General features: G+C 48.0%; 1 protein-coding gene across 5 annotated transcripts in view; it reads left to right on the forward strand.

Moving 5' to 3' along the window:
* Positions 1-18,627, forward strand: part of PHACTR2 (phosphatase and actin regulator 2) — a 323,702-nt gene that overhangs the window by 275,035 nt on the left and 30,040 nt on the right. For all 5 annotated transcript variants that reach the window (XM_029596521.1, XM_029596522.1, XM_029596519.1 and 2 more), the window contains 4 exons: positions 1,938-2,122; positions 2,802-2,958; positions 7,827-7,882; positions 15,973-16,034. In XM_029596521.1, coding sequence (XP_029452381.1) covers positions 1,938-2,122; positions 2,802-2,958; positions 7,827-7,882; positions 15,973-16,034 — 460 coding nt within the window. The remainder of the gene's footprint in view (positions 1-1,937; positions 2,123-2,801; positions 2,959-7,826; positions 7,883-15,972; positions 16,035-18,627) is intronic.

The following is an 18,627-nucleotide window of genomic DNA, read 5'->3' on the forward strand; positions in this document are numbered from 1 at the left end:
ACATAATATTCTGTGTTTGTATGAAAAGGATGGGTCACACTTTTCCCACAAAGAACTGAGGCCCTCACTCCTCGAAAGCTAGTTGTGATCTTAAAGCCCACGGTGCCATTCACAACATTACCACTATCTCTATTATCCTCAGCTAAAGCAGGGTTGGACAGCTCTGGTCCTGCAGTGCCACAAACAGGTCTCGTGTATATGCACAAGCTACCTCCATTGTATGCAAATCTATGCTAGGCATATTCACTGTGGGTTTTCTGAAAACCAGGCCTGTTTCTGGTACTCCAGAAGCAGAGTTTCCTACTCCTGAACTGCCTTTACTCTTGGATGCTGGCTCTCTCTCTCACTTCAGCGTTCATTACTGAAATCCCATCTGCCAATACAATTCCTACATGAAATAGACACAAAAATAAAAAAGTTTTTTTTTCTATGACAATAAAAGAAATTAATTACAAAATTAACTACCTAAACATGACTGTTTTCCCTTTGACCCAATTAAATGCCATGGAAAACAATATAGAATAAGTAGTAATAGCTTAGGACTATCAAATGACAAATATTTGTTTGATGTTTGAATTTGTCTATTGACTATCTCATTACACGTACGCAGTGCATGCAATGGTTCCCTTCATATGCTCAGCCTCAGCCAAGATAACAAAACTACAAAATTCCAAAAAAAGGAAACCCCCAACCAGAACCCTCAAATAAATATATATATTTTAAAGAGCATTCATACATTGGTGACCTGTATCAAAGCTATTAATAGTTCAGCTTACATTTTCCAGTGGCTTCACATAATCGTTTATAACGTTTTCCTTTTGACTCCATGGTAGCGCCGTGCGTAGGCCTTGACTGGGTCTCTTTCTGCAGCTTTACTGCTGGACTGCTACTTGGAGGGCTGGCGGGGCTCTCCCCCCCCCCCCCCCCCCCAGCCTCTGATCCTTCTCCAGCAGAACTAGAGGCATGTCACATGACCAAAAGAGACCTATCATCAGCCAGCAAATACTTAATCCCGCCCTTAAACCCTCTTCACCTGATGTAGAGCCCCATAGATAGGCAGGCAGAGCTGACAGGAAGTGACAGAGGCTGAAAGCAGCCACCAAGCAAGGAGGAGCTGGAGTTGTAATTCAGAACTACGGAATGCAATCCGCTTTGAAGTGCCTGAAAAGCGGAATGTAAATCAAATAATACATGAATAAGAATGGCACCCAGCACTGCCATGCAAGAGGTCAGGGTTGGAGTCCTAGCCTAGGTTTCTGCTCCGTGGTCTGACTGGGGCTGGTGCTTCTGCAGAGGCCGCACTCACAGTCCCCAGGGGGAGGAAGGTGCCTGCTGTTGTGCATCAGAGGCACCTAATGGTCAGACTCTGGGCAAATGCTGAAAGCGTGCTCCATGCACCTCCTGTTTCCTGTTTCAGATGTTGTTGACATTAAGAGAGCAACTTTACCTATCCAAAAAGGGTAAGTACAGCTCATGCATTTTGTAATGAAGCTGATAACGTACCATGCACTGGAGAGAGGGAGCTGGTTAAAATCCCACGCGAAAGGATTTCTTGGATTTCTTCAAGATGTGTTGGGCCTCTCAGCTGCCTTTTTCAAACGTAGTTTATGATTATTTTTATTTGCCTGACTCAGCGAATAACGTTTTGCTGGAAATTTTTCAAAGTTCCCATTGTGGGTAAATCTAGCCATAGGTAAGCAAAGACATTTAAGTTCAGCTGCATCTTAGTTTCTGAATTCTCAGGTTAAAGCTATTTTTATTTTTTTAATGGACTATTGATCATAGCTCCAGCGCTTCAGAGGCTGAACTATTGTTAGACTCCTCTGCCTGGAAATTCAAGGGTTTCCGTTGTGTTTGTAGTGATTGTAGGTTGGGAATCCTCCTACAGGACCAAGAAGAGAAGTCTTTGTAGTGATGATGCTTTTCCATTTGAACAGTTCAGCTGCCATGGAAGACCAGTTGACGGAGACGCCGTGCCTGACCGACCAGGAACTGACAGATGCCTCCAGCACTTTGGACAGCGAAAGTGAAAGCAAGGAGAATCAAGCCAATGACTCGGACTCAGATGGGCCTATATTGTACAAAGATGATGACGACGAGGAGGATGATGAAAGTGAAGGCAGTAAGAGCATTTAAAGAGTAAAATGAGGGCGTGCAGGGCTGGCCACGGGACTTGGTGGCAGTGCTGCAGCTCAAGGGACTTGGGTGAAAGCATCCTGGCTGGCAGGAGCCAGGCATGTCGCAGATATGCTGGGTTTGGCTTCCAGGGGGGGGAGGGGAGGAAGGCGTCAGCTGCTATTGGAGCAATCCCCCTGCTGATAGAAGAGCAATACTGAAGGGCACAGGAGAGTTCCCCTTCAGCACTCAGCTGTCACGGGAACCTAAAGACATCCAGGTCACCCATTTGGGTAGCATGGTATAAAAAATGGGAGTTGTTCTATCAAAAAGAAAGGTTACATGATGCAGAAATTTAATATAGAAAAGCCATAAACATTCTCATTACAGACTTGCAATCTGCAGTAAATTATATGAGGTATTCAATTAAAATATCTTCCCATAGTTGATGTATAACGTCATCCTTCTGGCCAATTGTCCTCTGTGGCCCTGGATTGTTTTTTTCGGGGGTTTTTTTGTTCACTCATTTAACCGTATTAAATTACTGTCGAGACACTTCTATCATTGTTTCCATTTGGGGAAAGGGTTTGACAATCTGCAGGGAGCTGCCATGTGCTTGAAATTCACTGAGTTTGCAAGTTGTAAGCTTGAGCTCAAATGCCTGGCTGGCTTTTTCTTCCTTCTAGGCTCTTTGGCTAGTAAAATCCGTCGGAGAGATACGCTGGCTATCAAACTTGGTAACAGACCATCCAAGAAAGAACTAGAGGACAAAAACATCTTACAACGCACTTCTGAAGTGGAGAGGCATGAAATGTGGCAGCAGATTGGAACAAAGCTAGTAAGGTAGTGATTGTAGGCTAAATCTCGAGTCGTAACCATGAACATTTCATGCTGTGCCTCCTGCAAAACAAAATGGTTTTGAACCAACTAATCCAACCCCTTATTTATGTGTTTGTTTACATGTATTGTATATGTAGCCTGCCGGAGGGTATCAGTAGTGGAAAATATATACCCAAGACAGGGAATAATGACTGTTAGACAATTCTGTGGCCCAGAGCCTAGAGTGTAGGCCAATACTGCTCTTCAATGTCACTGACCTCCTCCAAGAAGTCAGTATGTTTCCATTGCAAAGAAAAAGTGTCAGTTTATATCATACAGTCCAACTGAGAGGGTGTACAAAACAATCACAAAATCAACAAAGCTTTCTCTCTCCTAATTTGTGTCTGTATTGCTTATGGAATTGCTAAATACACAATGAAACTCATGGCTCTTATATATTCCCAAAGTATAATTATAGGTCCCATGAAAAATAGTCCTACTTTTTAATTTTAAATTGCAAATAAAAATATTCTAAAGTTGGTCCAACTTAATGTCGAGTCACTGTATACCAGAAGATGTATCGCACATTTATTTCTTCCTGCTTCAGGGGGCCGGTAAGCATTTCCATTCCTTGTTAACTCTAAAAACAAAAAAGAGCCGCTCTGTTATTGAGGATCCATGGCCAATCAAAAGGGCAAACATGGCTGCAGGGTGTTGTATTGAAGTACTACAACTTTATTCAGGACTATTGTTGTTTACAAATACAACATCAAGCAACCTTCCGGTCTCAAATGAAAAAATCTAAAACTTAAAAGAGTACCACTGCACCTCTAGATTAAGAGCTGCTGGCTGGACAGTGCTGAGAATATATATATATATATATCCAGAATTGTTCACGTTGATTATGTAAGTAAGGCTCCTCTATTCTCACCTTGTTTAGGCTCTGCAGCCTGGGCAAAAATGAATCATCACAATTCCGAGAGAGAATGTGCCTGCTCTATGCAATGTTGCACCATGGGCCCTTTAATCTTTTGAGTAGAAAGACAACTTCTATGTTCATTTAATTGGATTTTAACAGATCTTTTTGTATGACTTACATATACATAAGATCTCAAGGACATACAGAGGCAAACACACCTACTTGCTGTTGGGGATGTGAGATGCCCCTTTCGGCATATAGAGGTAGATATTCAGCTGGCTGTGTAAGTAACTTACCCAGTTAGAACTCATCCGGCTAAATTACGATGTGTATTCAGTGGCATGGCGAAGCAGCTGAATTAATGCCTATATATATATGCACTTAGCCAGATAAGTCTACCTGGTTAAGTTTAGACCTACTCTATGGCATGTCTGAACTTACACGTATATTTATGCGAATACTGGTAGTTAGTCGTATAAGTTATATGGCTAACTCTCTCTCCCTCCACCTCCATCCGCCCAGCAGACGCCTACTTTTTGTGCATGCAACTTTAAGCCATATAAGGGACTTGTACGGCTCAGCAATGCTGCTGAATATAGGCGCATATTCAGCGGCTGCTACTTAGCCACATAAGTCCTGTTTATCTGGCTAAATAGTACCAAAAGCGCTTTGAATATGGGGCTCATACCGACTTGAAGTTAAGTTGGACCTACTTTTGAATGTTTTTATTTGCAATTTAAAATGAAAAACTAAGGAGTATAGTTCAGTCCTCATTTATTTCTCTCAAATGACTTTGGAACTGAGATGGAAAGTGTTCAAGTTAATTTAGGAAAAGTGAGATAGTAAATGTACTGTTTTAAAGTATGTACCATATATATAGATATAGATATAATATTTATACATATAATATAATATTTATATATATATACATATATATATATACACACACACCATATATGTAACCTCAACAAATATCATATATATGATGAAGTTTTTAGATATCACTACTGCATTTGATACCATTGATTTTACGTTTTGCTCACCCACTTAATTGGGATCTTAGTTAATCCTGTCTTACTTAACTGATCATTTTGGAGCATCCCATTCGAATTGGAAACCTTTAATTTCTGGGGTTCTCCAGACTCTGCCCTGTCTGTCGCTTCTTGTTTCTTATGGGATACGATATTGCTTTATGCTGACCGTATTTTACTGCTATTTTCTATTGCTTCTTCGGGCTCTGCTAGTCCTTTGATTATGAGCGTTTGCATGCTGTGATTATGTGGATGATTATGAATACATTAGCCCTAAATCTTAACAAAACTGAGGCTCTATTGATCAGTTGTTGTCCTCCCTCTGTTAGTAATCTGACTAACTTTAAATTGGGTGAAGTCATAATTCCTGTTCATCCTTAGGTATGTTATTTGGACTCACTACTTAATTCACAAACCTTCTATGAGTTCCCAGATAAGAGCAGTAGCTAAATAAAGAATGGTTTGTCAGGTTAAAGCCTTTTCCCTGCATGGTACAGGCAGTAGCTCTCTTTCACTTGGAGCATTGAAACGCCTTCCTGATACCCTGTTACACGTTCCTCACTTGATGCAGAAAGCTGCTGCTAGGTTGTTAAGTGGGATCTCACGGTATTATCAAATGTCTCCCAATTTACACAATACAGGCCATTGCATTGGCTACTTGTGTCTGAGGATGAACTGTGAAAAAAATGTTTTGTTTTTTTAATTTCATTATTGGGGGGACTTCCCAAGAATTTAATTTTGTTTAATGTTTATTGTGTTTTCTTAAGATAAGAAAAATGAAATAAACAAAAAAAAGATGAACTTAAAAAAGAAAATGGGGTCTCATAAGGCCTCCCTGTAGCCCATGCCTCTCACCCGGAAGAAATGCCGGAGCTGCTCCAAGAGGGGATCCAATGATGAGTCCTAGGCCCAGGCCGAAGCCTCAGCCTTGCATAGATCTAGGCCCCTTGGAGTATGACTTGACCATGGCCTAGACCCCACTCTAAGGCTGGCTTGTAAGCCTGGGCCCAGCACTAGGGCCTGGGCTGGACGCCAGGCCTCGCCCTCTGCCTCAGCCTAAGACCAGGCCTGCTCTCAGGACCTGGTCCAGTCCCGATGCCTAAGCCTTGACCTAGGCCCAGGCCTAATGTAGGGTCTAGGCCTGGAGGATTGGTCCCAAAGCCTTGGCCCAGGTCCAGGCCCAGGCCAAATGCCAGGACCAGTCTTATCCTGATACCGAGACCTCAGCCAAGGCACAGGCCCGGGCCAGAGGTCGGGTCCCGTCACCCGGCCCTCAGATCAGGCCTGGCCCAATGAGAGGGCCCGGCCTGGAGTTCAGGCCCAGGTCAGATGCTGGGACCTTGGCCCAGTCTGTGCCTGGAGGCTGAAGACCAGTCCGTGGAGCTCCCCTTCTTTCTTCTGTTTTCTTACATTGACGTCATTTAAATGAACTGCTGTACGTTAAAATGGCGCCTTCGCTGAGTTAAGTTACTTCGGCACGTCCTCAAGTGGACAATGTTATTTTCAGAAGGCAGAAGAAAGAAGAGGAGCTCCTCAGCCTGGTCTCTGGCATCAGGACTGAGCCTCTGGGCCGGGCCCTGGCATCAGGACCAGTACTCCTGGCTAGTCCCTGGGGTTGGGCCTGGGCCTACGCATCCAAACCAGGCCTCTGGGCAAGGCCTAGGCCAAAGCCACAGCATAAGGACCAGACTTCCGGGCCAGTCCCTGATATTGGGCTTGGGCCCAGGCTGAGGCCTAGGCATTGGGACTGAGCCTCTGGGCTGGGTCCTGGCATCATCCTTGGCCTAGCCCGAGACCCCAGTGTCAAGCCTGGTCCTTAGCATTTGCCCTGCGCCTCCAGGCTGGACCCTAGCATTGGACCTGGGCCTGGGTCTTTGACTAGGCTGAGGTCCTAGCATCAAGCCTGGCTAGGCCGAGGCCCTCGTGCCTGGACCAGGCCTCCAGGCCAGGCCACTGTGTTGGTCCTGGGCCTAGGCCTAGGCAATGGGCTAGGCCGCTGCGTCGGAACCACAACGGATGCAGTAAGTGGGGGCTGGGAGCAAACCTGAGGTAAATAAAGATTTTGCTGGTTATTATTTAAAGGTAGATACTTGCATTTTTGCCACAAAAGTGGCAGATAAGCAAATGTCCACTGAGCAGAAAGCCAAATAACTCACAGCTCCACCTGCCAGTTGGAGGAAAGAATATTGGTGGTCAGTTGATTAATGATAACTAGAAAATCCATGGAAAGATGGCTTTCTGCAGGTATTCCCTAGGGGACTGTGCATGAACTTTAACATGCCCTGGTGTGCATGCTAAAAATAGCCTGCTGAGCATTCTGGCCTTAACATGCATGGTAAAGTGGTCCAGCAAGATGTTTCATGGCCGTGCATGTAAATAAACATCGCATGGAAATGAGGATTTAGCACGAGCAAGGGAAATGAATGACGTGGGCATGCTTGCCCGGAAGGCTCACTAATGGCACACTGTTTAATAGCTGCTTGGGACCCAGTGATTACTTGTTACCTTGCCTGCTATTGAGAGGGCTCAACTCGTTGCACACAGTGAGCCTGAAAAATGAAGCCCAGGGACAGGAGATGACCCTGTACGGCTGTACCCGTGGATCCTTGAGGATGTACACACTTGACTACACTTCTCTTTGCCATACCAACACCCAGCCGACGCACACCTTTTTATGGGGTTCTTCCACATATTCACACCACAAATAGTTCTTCTCAAACCAAACAGTTACACTTCACAGAGGCTCTTAAGCATTGCTCCACGCCTTACAATGTACAAGGCTCAGAGGTTCCACAGTGGCATTGGCATGATTGGCAGGATCATTCCTATCGTTGCGGTGCTTGATCCGACCAATGAGCACAGTAGGCTTTCTGAGGGTTGACCATGAACAGCAGTTTTGCTGGGATCTTGGCCCGTAACGTTGCTTTCCTTTCTTCTGACAGGAGACTTAGTCAAAGACCCACAACTGAAGAACTGGAGCAAAGAAATATCCTAAAACGTAAGTATCATTTTTGCCGGTGTTATTTTTCATTAAAAATTTTAAAAAACCCTAAACGAGAGCAACCCTGGTTGTATACCCTTCCATCCATAAAGCTGCAGCCTTTTCTGTGCTACTGTGATATCACAAATGAGAAAAATGTGAAGCAGAAAAATCTAGAACAAGGGCTGGCAATGTGTTTTGAAAAAAATCCCGTCTTTGGAGAACGGCGGGGAAAACCCTCTGAGGGTGTCTATCCCCCTATATCCTCATGGCCTCTCAGTACGCACCTTGCACCAGCAGTGCCAGCACAGGAGCCTTTTCAAAACTTGCGGCCCAGCTGAACTGATCTCATGCATCTCGAGACCAGCACTGCTTTCCCACGAAGTTTGAAAAAGTTTGCCGCACCGGTGTTGCTGAGAAAGGGGCATGCCAGGTGGGAGTATGCCCCATGATCGCCAACCTGCAACACCTTGAATACATCTCCTTTTAAAAATATAACACTTCAGAAATCTCCTTTTGCGCTGTGTCCCCATTTCCATCTCTATCCTTAACATTGTCCCCTCATACTTCTCCCCACTCAATACATCTCCCTCTCCTGCACTCTGACCTTCTTTCATCTTCCTCTGCCTCCAAGTGACTCCCCTGCAGCCCAGCCATTGTTGTGGTTATGTGTGTTTTGGTGGATCCTTGGGTGCTGTGGTGATGACCACGCCCATGGGGAGGAGCCCCGTGAGAAGCCACAGCACTGGGCTAGACTCGTACTACACAAAACACAAGATGGTTCTTTATTGTACAGCTTGAAGAGAGCCACCAGAGGTGGCAGTAGTGAGGCAGTCTCGTAGTTGCAGTCTCGGAGACCTCGGCAGAGGGAGCCCTTCTTCTCCTTGATGACATCAGGAAGTTCCGCAGCAGTTCTCCCAGCGAGGAGATCCTGTGGATGAGATAGACTGAGAGAATATTCACTAGGTGTTAGCTATTGATATGCGATTCTACCAGGTATGTTGTAGAAGGTACAGGCACCGAGGCAGTGAAAGCAGGCCCTCGAGGAGCGAGTACCTGTTCCCTGTAAGGCACCTGAAATAAAGCAGATGGCCCCCGAAGAACGGGTACCCAGGTTAGTTGTTACCCCGAAGGGCAGAGAGAGAGCTTCCTGCGGCAGCACGGAAGCGGCAGAGTAGCGTAGACAGGAACGGATTTGAGTCCTTGCTAACTCAACGAGCTAGCAAATGAGTGAAGATAATATACCCGGATGGCGTGACGTCAGCATGAGGGAACGCCCTCGAGGTTCGCGCCAAGGGTGGTACAAAGACGTGGGTTGCGAGCGTGCGCGCACCCTAGGAGATACCTGGGAGGAGCATGGCGGGAGGCTGCACCATAGCCATTCCGGGGACGCCAGAGTGGTCGGCTTGTAGACGCGGTGGTAGCCATCTTACCCAGGTAAGCGGGAGGAGCCGTGAATAAGGTGAGGCAAATGGGGCGAAGCCGTCGAGGACCGACGCACGCAACAGCCATCGTGGTAATGGGTCCCCAGCAGACAGGCCCAGACTACACAGTCCCTTCCACAACCCACTGCGGCACTCTTTGCCAGGCAGTAGATGATCCTTTATTTTGGGCTGGGATTTCCTCCCTTTCCCTGCCAGAGGCTGCAAATGCTGCCTCCTCATTGGCCCCCGTTGGCTCAAGGACCAGAAACAGGGCCCAGGAACTAAATTTGCTTCTCCTGCATGGCAGCTCGCAGCACTGCCACCGAGCCTTTGGGTCAACCCTACAGCACGGTTTTTAATTTTAGAACTGGCAAAGGCTCCTGCTTTGGCTCTAACCACTAAATGGGAGTTGGCTTTAAAGTGTGTCATGGATTTTGAACTAGATGAGGCCAAAAATGTCTGGAAAAGTTGCAGAAGTTCCATATCTAAAGAGATGGAGGGGAAAGAGAGGTTGCCATCATCGGTGTCAAAATATAAAGATCTGGTTCTGCTGAAATTCATGCTGAGCTGTACTCCTACCTTCTCTGCCAAATTCCAGAAAAGAAAGGACCCTATCCGATGAAGGGAAATTGTTGTGTAACCGAGACGAGTTGGTAATAATTACAACACATTTCATCTGCCTAAGAGTGAGCGTAATGGTTGGTTTCGCTGTCCACCGGAAGGATGAAGTTGCTGAAGCCCCGTTCACGGCTCAGGGTTTGTTATGTGTTAGAACATTTCTCCACGCTTGGCATCCTTCAGTACTGCAGAGTGGCTTTTCGGTGCATTGTGTAAAGGGCTGGATTCTTTGCTTTTAGTGGGCGAACATAAGAGGAGTCCAGTGACGATGATGATACACAGGAGGTTCTGCGACCACGCGTCCCTTCTGCAGATGTCTACGTCTTTTGTCATGTTTATGAGTGATAAAATAATTATCACAAAGCAAAACTCTTACATGGTCCTTGTCTGCAGACTGGCTAGGTTTGCTGACCATTTATGGGGAAAAAAAAGTGTCTTATAGATGGACAACGGGACGCATTTAGGGCCTGATTCACTAAGCTTTATTCCCACGGACACACTGGGACATTCACCAAGCCGCAGTAGTGCTCTAATGCACAGCTTATACCCTGCGATATACATAATATTTGGAATATCCCGGCCCAGATTCCCTCCCTTATTACAGTGACATTATTTGCAAGCGATTTGCATGCATGAATAATGCAAATGAATGCAAAGAAGGTCGTGCACAGGCAATCCTACTTAAATCTTTTATCGCGGCCGACCGAGAAGGTGGTCGTCAGCCGCAATAAAATAATACCTATTTCAAATGCATTAAATGTTTGGCAGGAGGCCCTGGACCCTAACGCGGGTCCCAAGGTTCCCACCTCACATTTTAAAGTGGCGACTGGGAAAAAACTAGCGGCAAAACAGGGAGGTTGAGCGGGGGAGTCAGGGCTGACCCAGTCTCAACCCGGTTGCACAGCGACGGCCTCTCCCCCCCCAAATCCATCAAATAAAATAGAGGGTCCGGCCCTGACCCCCCACCCCCCCTTCCATCCCCACCTCCCAAGTGAAAAATAATGGCCTGACACCCTTCCATGCCTCCCTCAAGTCAGACACCCCCCCGCGATAGTGGGAACCCCCTTCCTGTGCTAAAAACATCTCGGCTCAGTGAATCTGCGCCACAGAATGAATGGAAGCGCGTGGTGCATTTCTGGTGCGTGCGTTTGAGCTCGGGTAATCCCCTCTGCTCTTAATTCAGTCCTACGAAACGTTTCAAGAGGGTGTAGAGTAGGACGGAAAGCCTTTTCTCTGTCTGTGCAGGCTCCTGGCTTGGGTTTTTTATTTCTGTCCTGTGAAATTATCTCCACCAGGTGCTATTACACTTTGGGCCTTTGCGATGCCAGTGATCTGAGCAGCACCTCTTGATGCAGGCTCAGTGTTGTATCGAGCTGTTTTGTTACACAAGCTGGCTGCCGGCCTTTTTATGCCTGAACTCCCAGATCAATTATGGTATTGTGTTACAGCAGGGATGTTGACCTTGCTTGTTTATCTCTCATCAAGCTTCCACTTTACTTCTCCTCTCTTATTTATTTGAAGCCGGCAGGTTTGTCCGCCTGCCAGGCCTTACTTTTGGGAGATGAGAGGCAGCTGTCCCCTGGCAGTCAGGGGAGGGAGGGTTCGTAGCTTAGCACTCCCGACACCTCGCCGAGAAGTGCAAGCTTCCCCCCCCCCCCCCCCCCCCCGTGTGGCCCGCAGCTTTAGGGAGCCTAAGGGAGTTGCCGTTTCTTGTTCCTTTCCTTCTCGGGGATATGCACCGTGCTAAACAGCGAGTCCCCACGGGAACGAAGTGGAAGGTCCCTCACCGTGGGGTTCCTTTGGAGTTGGAAGCAGAGCAGGTCCTTGGGTGAAACTCCACTTGCTCTCCCTGTTATCAGATGATCCACGATTCAAGCCGGGCTCTTCAAGCACAGCTTTGCTTGTGGTGGCGGCGCAGATGCTGCCCATTTGTGGGGCAGCTTTTGTTATTCTGTTTAAATGTCACCAGCTTAGAAAGATAATTGCAGGATGTAGTTTTGGCCGCCGGCTTGCTTTCTGTGCAATTAAAACATACAGCAGCCGTAAAAACGTGGGCTGCATCAGCGTCCCCTCTTGATCCTATAACACCTGAAAATACCAGCCTTGCAAGTTGCCTGCCTGCAACACGTTTTGGGGCCTCCAGTTCTCAGGTAACCCCATGTATTGGCATGGGCGCTAGGTGCTGTATGCTGCCATGCGGGCGGTCTCTGGTTCTTTCCTCGAGTCGGGTCTTACGCTGCCTGGGTTGGCTGGGGCTGGAGGCACCGGGGAGGGCAGTATTCGGGGTGGGGAGGGAGTCATGGTCATCGCTGAAAGGTGACACCTGGGTGATCAGATTCAGGGTCCAGAAGGAGTCTCGGTGCATGGCCCACAGCCCAGAATAAGGGAGGGGAGATATGAAATGGAGAAATGAACCCCCTCGGCTTCTTGTGCCAGTTCCCAGCCCTGGTTCCAGCTGAGCTGGAAACCCAAAAGGAGCAGGAGGAAACTGCCAGCTTTCTAAAGCCTAGGAGGATAGACTTAAAGACCCGAACACGTACACCCTGGAGGAAAGGGGAGATATGATAGAGACGTTCAAATATCTCAAAGGTTTCCATGCACAGGAGTGCGAGCCGCTCTCAATGGAAAGGAGGCTCTAGAGCAAGGGGGTCACGTGATGAGGGTGGAGGATGCATGGAGCGGCCTCCCAGTGGAGGTGGTGGAGACAAGGACAGTATCTGAATTCAAGAAAGCATGGGATAAATACAGGGGATCTCTGAGGGAGTGACGGGAATTGTAAAGCTGAATTAATTAGGTGGATGGGCCATATGGTCTTTTTCTGCTGTCATGTTTTGTTCCATATTTCTATGTAAAAAAAAAGAAAAAAGCTTCCTTGTACGCTCACACTGTTAGAGAAGGTCTTCTGGCTGTAACTGAATGTGGGAAAGCTACTGTGTAATGATGAAATACTAGTATAGTATAATAATAATAATATAGCACATGCTGAGCCCAGCATTCAATTATCACTCTGCAAACTGAGCATGCAGGAAAGCATTTTTGACCAGGTAATTGATAAACCCAAAAGTCTCATTCCAGCACACCAACCCCTGTAGCCTGCTGTGACCCAGGCGTTCAGCACTAATCACTAACAACCGGTCCTTGAGCGGATGTAGCAAACCACAGCGACTCACTTGAGAAGCAACAGACCAGTCAAAACCAACCACAGACAGATCGGTAGCCTCCCACTGCTCCCACCATCTCCCCTTGGGGTGACCACCATATTCTTGTCCTGTAGGCAACAGGCCCAGCGCCACCAGGCGTGCAAACCATGCAGTTGCACAGGGCGGCACACCTGGCGGGACAGCGTCCTGAGCAGGGAGAGGTGACGAACTAGAGGGTCCACGGTGCCGCCGGTGGGATAGGGTCCACCGGCGGCAGAAGAAAACGTTGTGTCCAGGTGTCCCTCCTCTTTCCTGCCTGCGCGGCCCCGGAAGACAAAGATTTGTCAGAACCGCGCGGGCAGGAAGGAGGAGGAGGAGACTCAGCCCAGTGCCTGGCAAGCCATAGAGATCGGACTTCCGGGAGGCCCCGAAAGCCACTCCCGGCACCCACCAGGGCCCCCCCCCCCCCCCCCCCCGAGCCTCACCTGCAGGAGGAGGAGGAAAGCGCTAGCATCAGCTCTCATGACAGCGGCTGCCCACGGGAGTGAGCGCGCCCTGCACGGGAGCCCCGGCAGCGCCGCCCGCAGGAGCGTCCTGGTGTCGCCTGCAAGCGGGGCCCACGGCAGGGGGGGAGGCGACTTCCACTCGCACCCGGCGGCGGGCAGTGGTGGCGCACCGGGGGGGGGGGGGGCGATCTCGCCTTGCCTTCCGCACGCCGCTACGGGAAAGTCGCGGGGAGGGGAAGGATCACACTGACTACAAGGAATGGGGATTAACCCGCCGGCTGAGCTTCAGTCGCACCCCGGCCTCCCCCTCCCCCTGCATCCACCTTGCTGATTTGCCATGATCATCCCGGGATACTGGAAAGGCGGGCTGAAAGCTCTCCAAATACCAGCCCACACGCCGACCTGCCTCCCGCCTGATACCTCTTTCCAGAGATTGCCTGAAGATGCTCCTGTGGGGGTACTGATAATTCCCCCTTTCTGGGAATGTTTTGTCCCTTGCTTAAATGTTCATCCAGTTCTGAAGATGGTGGTTACCCCCCGTGGTTACCTCTCAGCAGCTTGCTAATCTCTGGCATCCTGTTCCACTGTTCTTTAAGTTTATAGTGTAAAGGATTTGTCCAGCCCCAGGTGTCTGTAAACTTCTTTGGAAGTTAGTAAATCCAGCAATATTTGGTGGAAAGAAGGTCCTTTTTTTTTTTTACAGAGCCAGCTGTTAGTTTCACACTTTCCCCACCACAGGTGCATATCAGAACCAAATGGATTTTAGTGAGGATGGCATTTACCCAAAGTAGGAAAAGAATTGTAGAACAATTGTTAGGAATGGGGATTTTTTCCCTCTAAAAATAAACTGTGGGAGTCCTTTACTTACCTGCGCAGTATTTCACCCCGATATTGCAGGTACTAGACTAAAATGTGAAAATCATAAAAGCCCTGCTTGCCTCAGAAATCACAAGCCTTGTTCTTTGATTCACCTGCCTACAACTCTTGAGTTGTAGCTAAGTTTCCTTGGGAGTATGTGGACGCTAATGTGCCTCCTGATGCCACTAGGGCCATGCTTTAAAGGGTCCAAGTGGCCCAAAATAACCCTCCCCCCGATAATGGCCAAATCCCAGGGGTCTTGTGAGACCCCACCCCAGTCCCACCTCCTACTCCTCGCCCCTTCATTTCTTGATTTTATTGTTTGATGTTTGAGGAATGGTGATGGTTCTGTTTTTTTCATTGTTGTACTGCATACACTCAATCTGGCTTCTTGCGGTTTCCAGTTCAGTTTTTGTCTGCACGTTTGTATTTCTACTTTATGGTTGCTCTGTTCTGTATTTGGAAGCGGAATATCCTGCCTCCGAAGAACCAAACCGCCAAGACCACAGAGATGCCCATCAGAGAGACCTGTTGTGCTTCAGAAACGCAGAGATCGGGTACTTAGGGCAGGGCTTCCCGGTGGCTTTCCTGGTGACCCCCGGAGCCGGTTGGCTTTTCAGGATATCCACGGTGGATAGGCGGGAGATAACGTTTGCTGGCATTGGAAACCCAGCCTTTGCATTGTTTATTCTGAAAGCCCAACCGGCTGCGGGGTCACCAGGACAGATTTGGAGTGCTGTAACCGAGGGGACCTTTGATGGGGGAGAATTTAAAATAAACACATGCAGTAGCGATGCCTGTATGGTCTGCGTTACCAGACCGGAGCTGTGCAGAGGACAGCAGGAGCCCCCCCACTCTTGGAGCGAGATGCGACGATGCCAGACTATATTTTTGAGAAGTGCTAGGGGAAGGAGGGCCAGCTCTGATCAGGAAGCAGCCGTGCTGGTCACAGTGAGAAGGGAGCGGTGAAGGACGGAGGAACAAACTGAAAACAACCAAAACATGGACCCCCACCAGTGCTCTCGTGCTAAGAATTCATAGGCAGCAGAAACCAGAGAGTCTCCTGATCCATCAGGATATGTTTTCCGAGGCCGAGCCAGGACTTGCGCGTGTGAAATAAGGAGCCGCACGCTTAACATTGGCTGTATCTGCTTCAGTGGATTTTCAGCTGCCGAAAACTTTGCAGAGCAAGTGTAGAACCTGCATAAATTTGGCAGCATGAAAAAGAGGCATCCCAGGGAGGGAGGGAGGGGGAAGTGTGACGGATTTATGCCCGTGAAGCTTGAATTTTCAGAAGCTGTCCCCCTAAACGGCGTGCCGTTCATGCACAGGACGCCACGCCCCGTTCTGCACCGGGTGAAGTTGCGTGCGTGCGTGTAGCCCGGTCACCAGACCCCATTCGTGCGGGTTCCTTGTGCTTGAAAGTCGGGTTGTTGTGTGTGTGTTTGCAATGAGCACATTACTGGAAATGTACCCCATCGCGTACTCTGCGCAGACCGCTGTTAATTTAGATTTCAGTCCTGTAAAATAAAACCTGTGTTCTTCTTTCCTTGTAACCGTAGAAAAGAATGAAGAGGAGGAGCAAGAAGCAAGGAGAGAATTAAAACGCAAGCTCTCTAGGAAGGTAATAACTCGTATTTTCAGACTTGCTGTAAGCCAGTATAGCCGAATATATTGTCCTAGGGAAGCCAGACTAAGCCACATGCCTTCTTTATGGCCGAGCCCCAGAGTGATTTGGCCACAAAGAGTGGGCACAGGGAGGAGGAGCCTGGAAGTTATTGTTTCTGAGTCCCCTAGTCCAGCGCTTTCACAATTCCTCCTTCCACTGGGACCGCACACTGCACTCAGGATGGGGCAGTGCTCCCCGTGACACTCAGAATCCTTTTCAGCTCGCACGCGTCGGCAGAGGTCTTCACAATCCTATTGGGCGAGACCGTAAAGACGAGGGGGAGTTTCTCGCAGACTGCGAAATGGCCAGGGCGCCTGTGTCCCTTTCTCCATTCGAGCTCAGGGCGGGAGGAGAGTGTGGGCAACTTAACTCTTTTGTTTGTTTGTGGGACTTGGAAAGGTGAAGGGCCGGGCCTGCCGCCTTGGAACTGGGGCTCCGGGGAACTGTTTTGCCATTCTGTGTGCGCGTGGGAGTGGAGCTGCCCACTGGCCCTTGGTTGTTATTGTCCAGGCTGCGGGATTTCCTCGATTTTTCATGGGGAAAGCAGACATGTTCCCCCCCCCCCCCACTCCCCACCACCAGTAATCGTTAGTGCTGTAGAGTGCGGCGTCGAGATTTGTGATCATTGTGAGCCTATCTTGTAATGAAATGTTTGCAGCATGGCTGGAAACATATGGAGAAAATTCCAGCACCAGGCAACATTTTTAAGAGCCAGGGAAAAACATTCTTTTTTTTACCCTTAAAATGTAATTTTTTTTTTCTGTTATGCCCTTTTATTTATTTCGTGTAACGTATGTGGGCCGTTCCAAAATTACCTCCCATGGTTAGGATTATTTTCCACTTTGCACTTGTGTAAATTTCATCTGCCATTTACATCTCCAGCTCCACAGTCTCACAAGATCCTCCCACAATTTCTCACATTTCACTTATGTTTTAACGACTCTGAATAATTTTGTGTTGTCTGCAAATCTTCCCGCCCTCTCGCTCCTTCCTTTCCTTTCTAGATTCTTAATGAAGAAGTTAAATAACAGAACCTGGGGCTCGCCACGGATTCACAGCTCCTTGTTAGGGGGGAAAACTGACCGTTTAGACGTGCTTCCCTGTGTCCTGTCTTTCCCCAGAGCACGGCCTCCTGTCCCGTGACTTTCCTGTAATTTCCTGAGGAGTCTTTCACGTGAGACTTCATCGGCTATCTCCTGAAAATCCAGATTCACGGCGTCGACCAGTTCATCCTTGTCCACAGGCTGACGTACACCTTCAAAGAATCCTAGTGGATTAGTGAAACCCGCCCTTTCATTGCGAAATCTGTGCCGGCTCTTCCCCGCTAAGCCACGTTTATCCATGTGCCCAGTCATTCTGCTCACGACAGAGTCCATCGTTTGGCCTGGCACGGATGTCAGGCTCCCTTCCCGGGTAGTTTCCTGGATCACCAGAGACATTCTCGGTCTTTTTCATTTTGCAGGGGATCTTTTCATATTAAGTCCCTTGTCAAACCCGCCTGCGGTACAACGGTTTTCACACAAACACCCTTCCCGTTACCTTGTAAGATCTAGCAAACGTATGCCGCTCACGCCCGCCGTCGTGCACACCTGGGAAACATGCCCCAAAGCAGGTATAACAGATTTTTCTTAGCTTTGTTTTTGTCTTTTTTTTTTCAGTACTAGCCATTAAAAAAGGTGAGATGAAGAAGCATTAACGAAGGCTACGTGGCATTTCTTTTAAGCCACGTAATCAACACTGCCCGAAATTATGTTATTGGTGGCGGCAGTACATTACGCTGTACAGTTTGTCCTCTGCAGTTCCCCTTGTAAAAGGAACCTAATTTAGCTCAGGAAAGACTTTTCTGCATTGTTTGAACCTCAGAAACACACAGCAAATGCGTTTACCATATTAATCAGAGATGTGATTCGGCCGAAACTTTCGGTTCGGCCTTCGTTATCGGCCCGCCGCGGGAAATTTCATTTTCCCGCGGTTCGGGCCGATTTTTTTTTCGGCTGCCCCGAAACAAAAAACCCAAAGCCACCCCAGCCCTTCAAATTTAATTAATTACAAACCCCCCCCCCAAAGACTTGCCGAAAGTCCCTGGTGGTCCAGCGGGTGGGGTGGGTTTGGTTTTTTTTTTGTTTTGTTTTTTTTTAATGTGACCTTTCTCCCCCCCCCCCCCAAAAAAATGATAAGAAAACCACACAAAATTTTGTGGGTTTTCCTATCGTTTTGTCGGCCCCCCCTCGAAACACAACGAAATAGACAATATCGTCTTTATTTCCTATTTCGTTGCAAACAAATGCGCATCCCTAATATTAATGCATGTTTATCAGTTTGAACACTGAGGAAAGAAGGAAGTTCTGAGATTTCTCTGCATCATTATACAAAGTTTTTTTTCTGCTTCTTGCCTCCTTCTCCCCTTCCACTGCCATTCTCTTCTGGCCTGTGCCCACATGACTGAACTCAGTAAACCTCCAACCTTTGTATCTGGTCTTCTGACATATCCATTCCAGATACCCATGAGGTCGTAAAAAAGAGTAAACAATAAATAGAAAGGCATTGA

Source organism: Rhinatrema bivittatum, chromosome 3 (assembly GCF_901001135.1).
Source record: "Rhinatrema bivittatum chromosome 3, aRhiBiv1.1, whole genome shotgun sequence".
In the NCBI taxonomy this organism is placed as follows: domain Eukaryota; kingdom Metazoa; phylum Chordata; class Amphibia; order Gymnophiona; family Rhinatrematidae; genus Rhinatrema; species Rhinatrema bivittatum.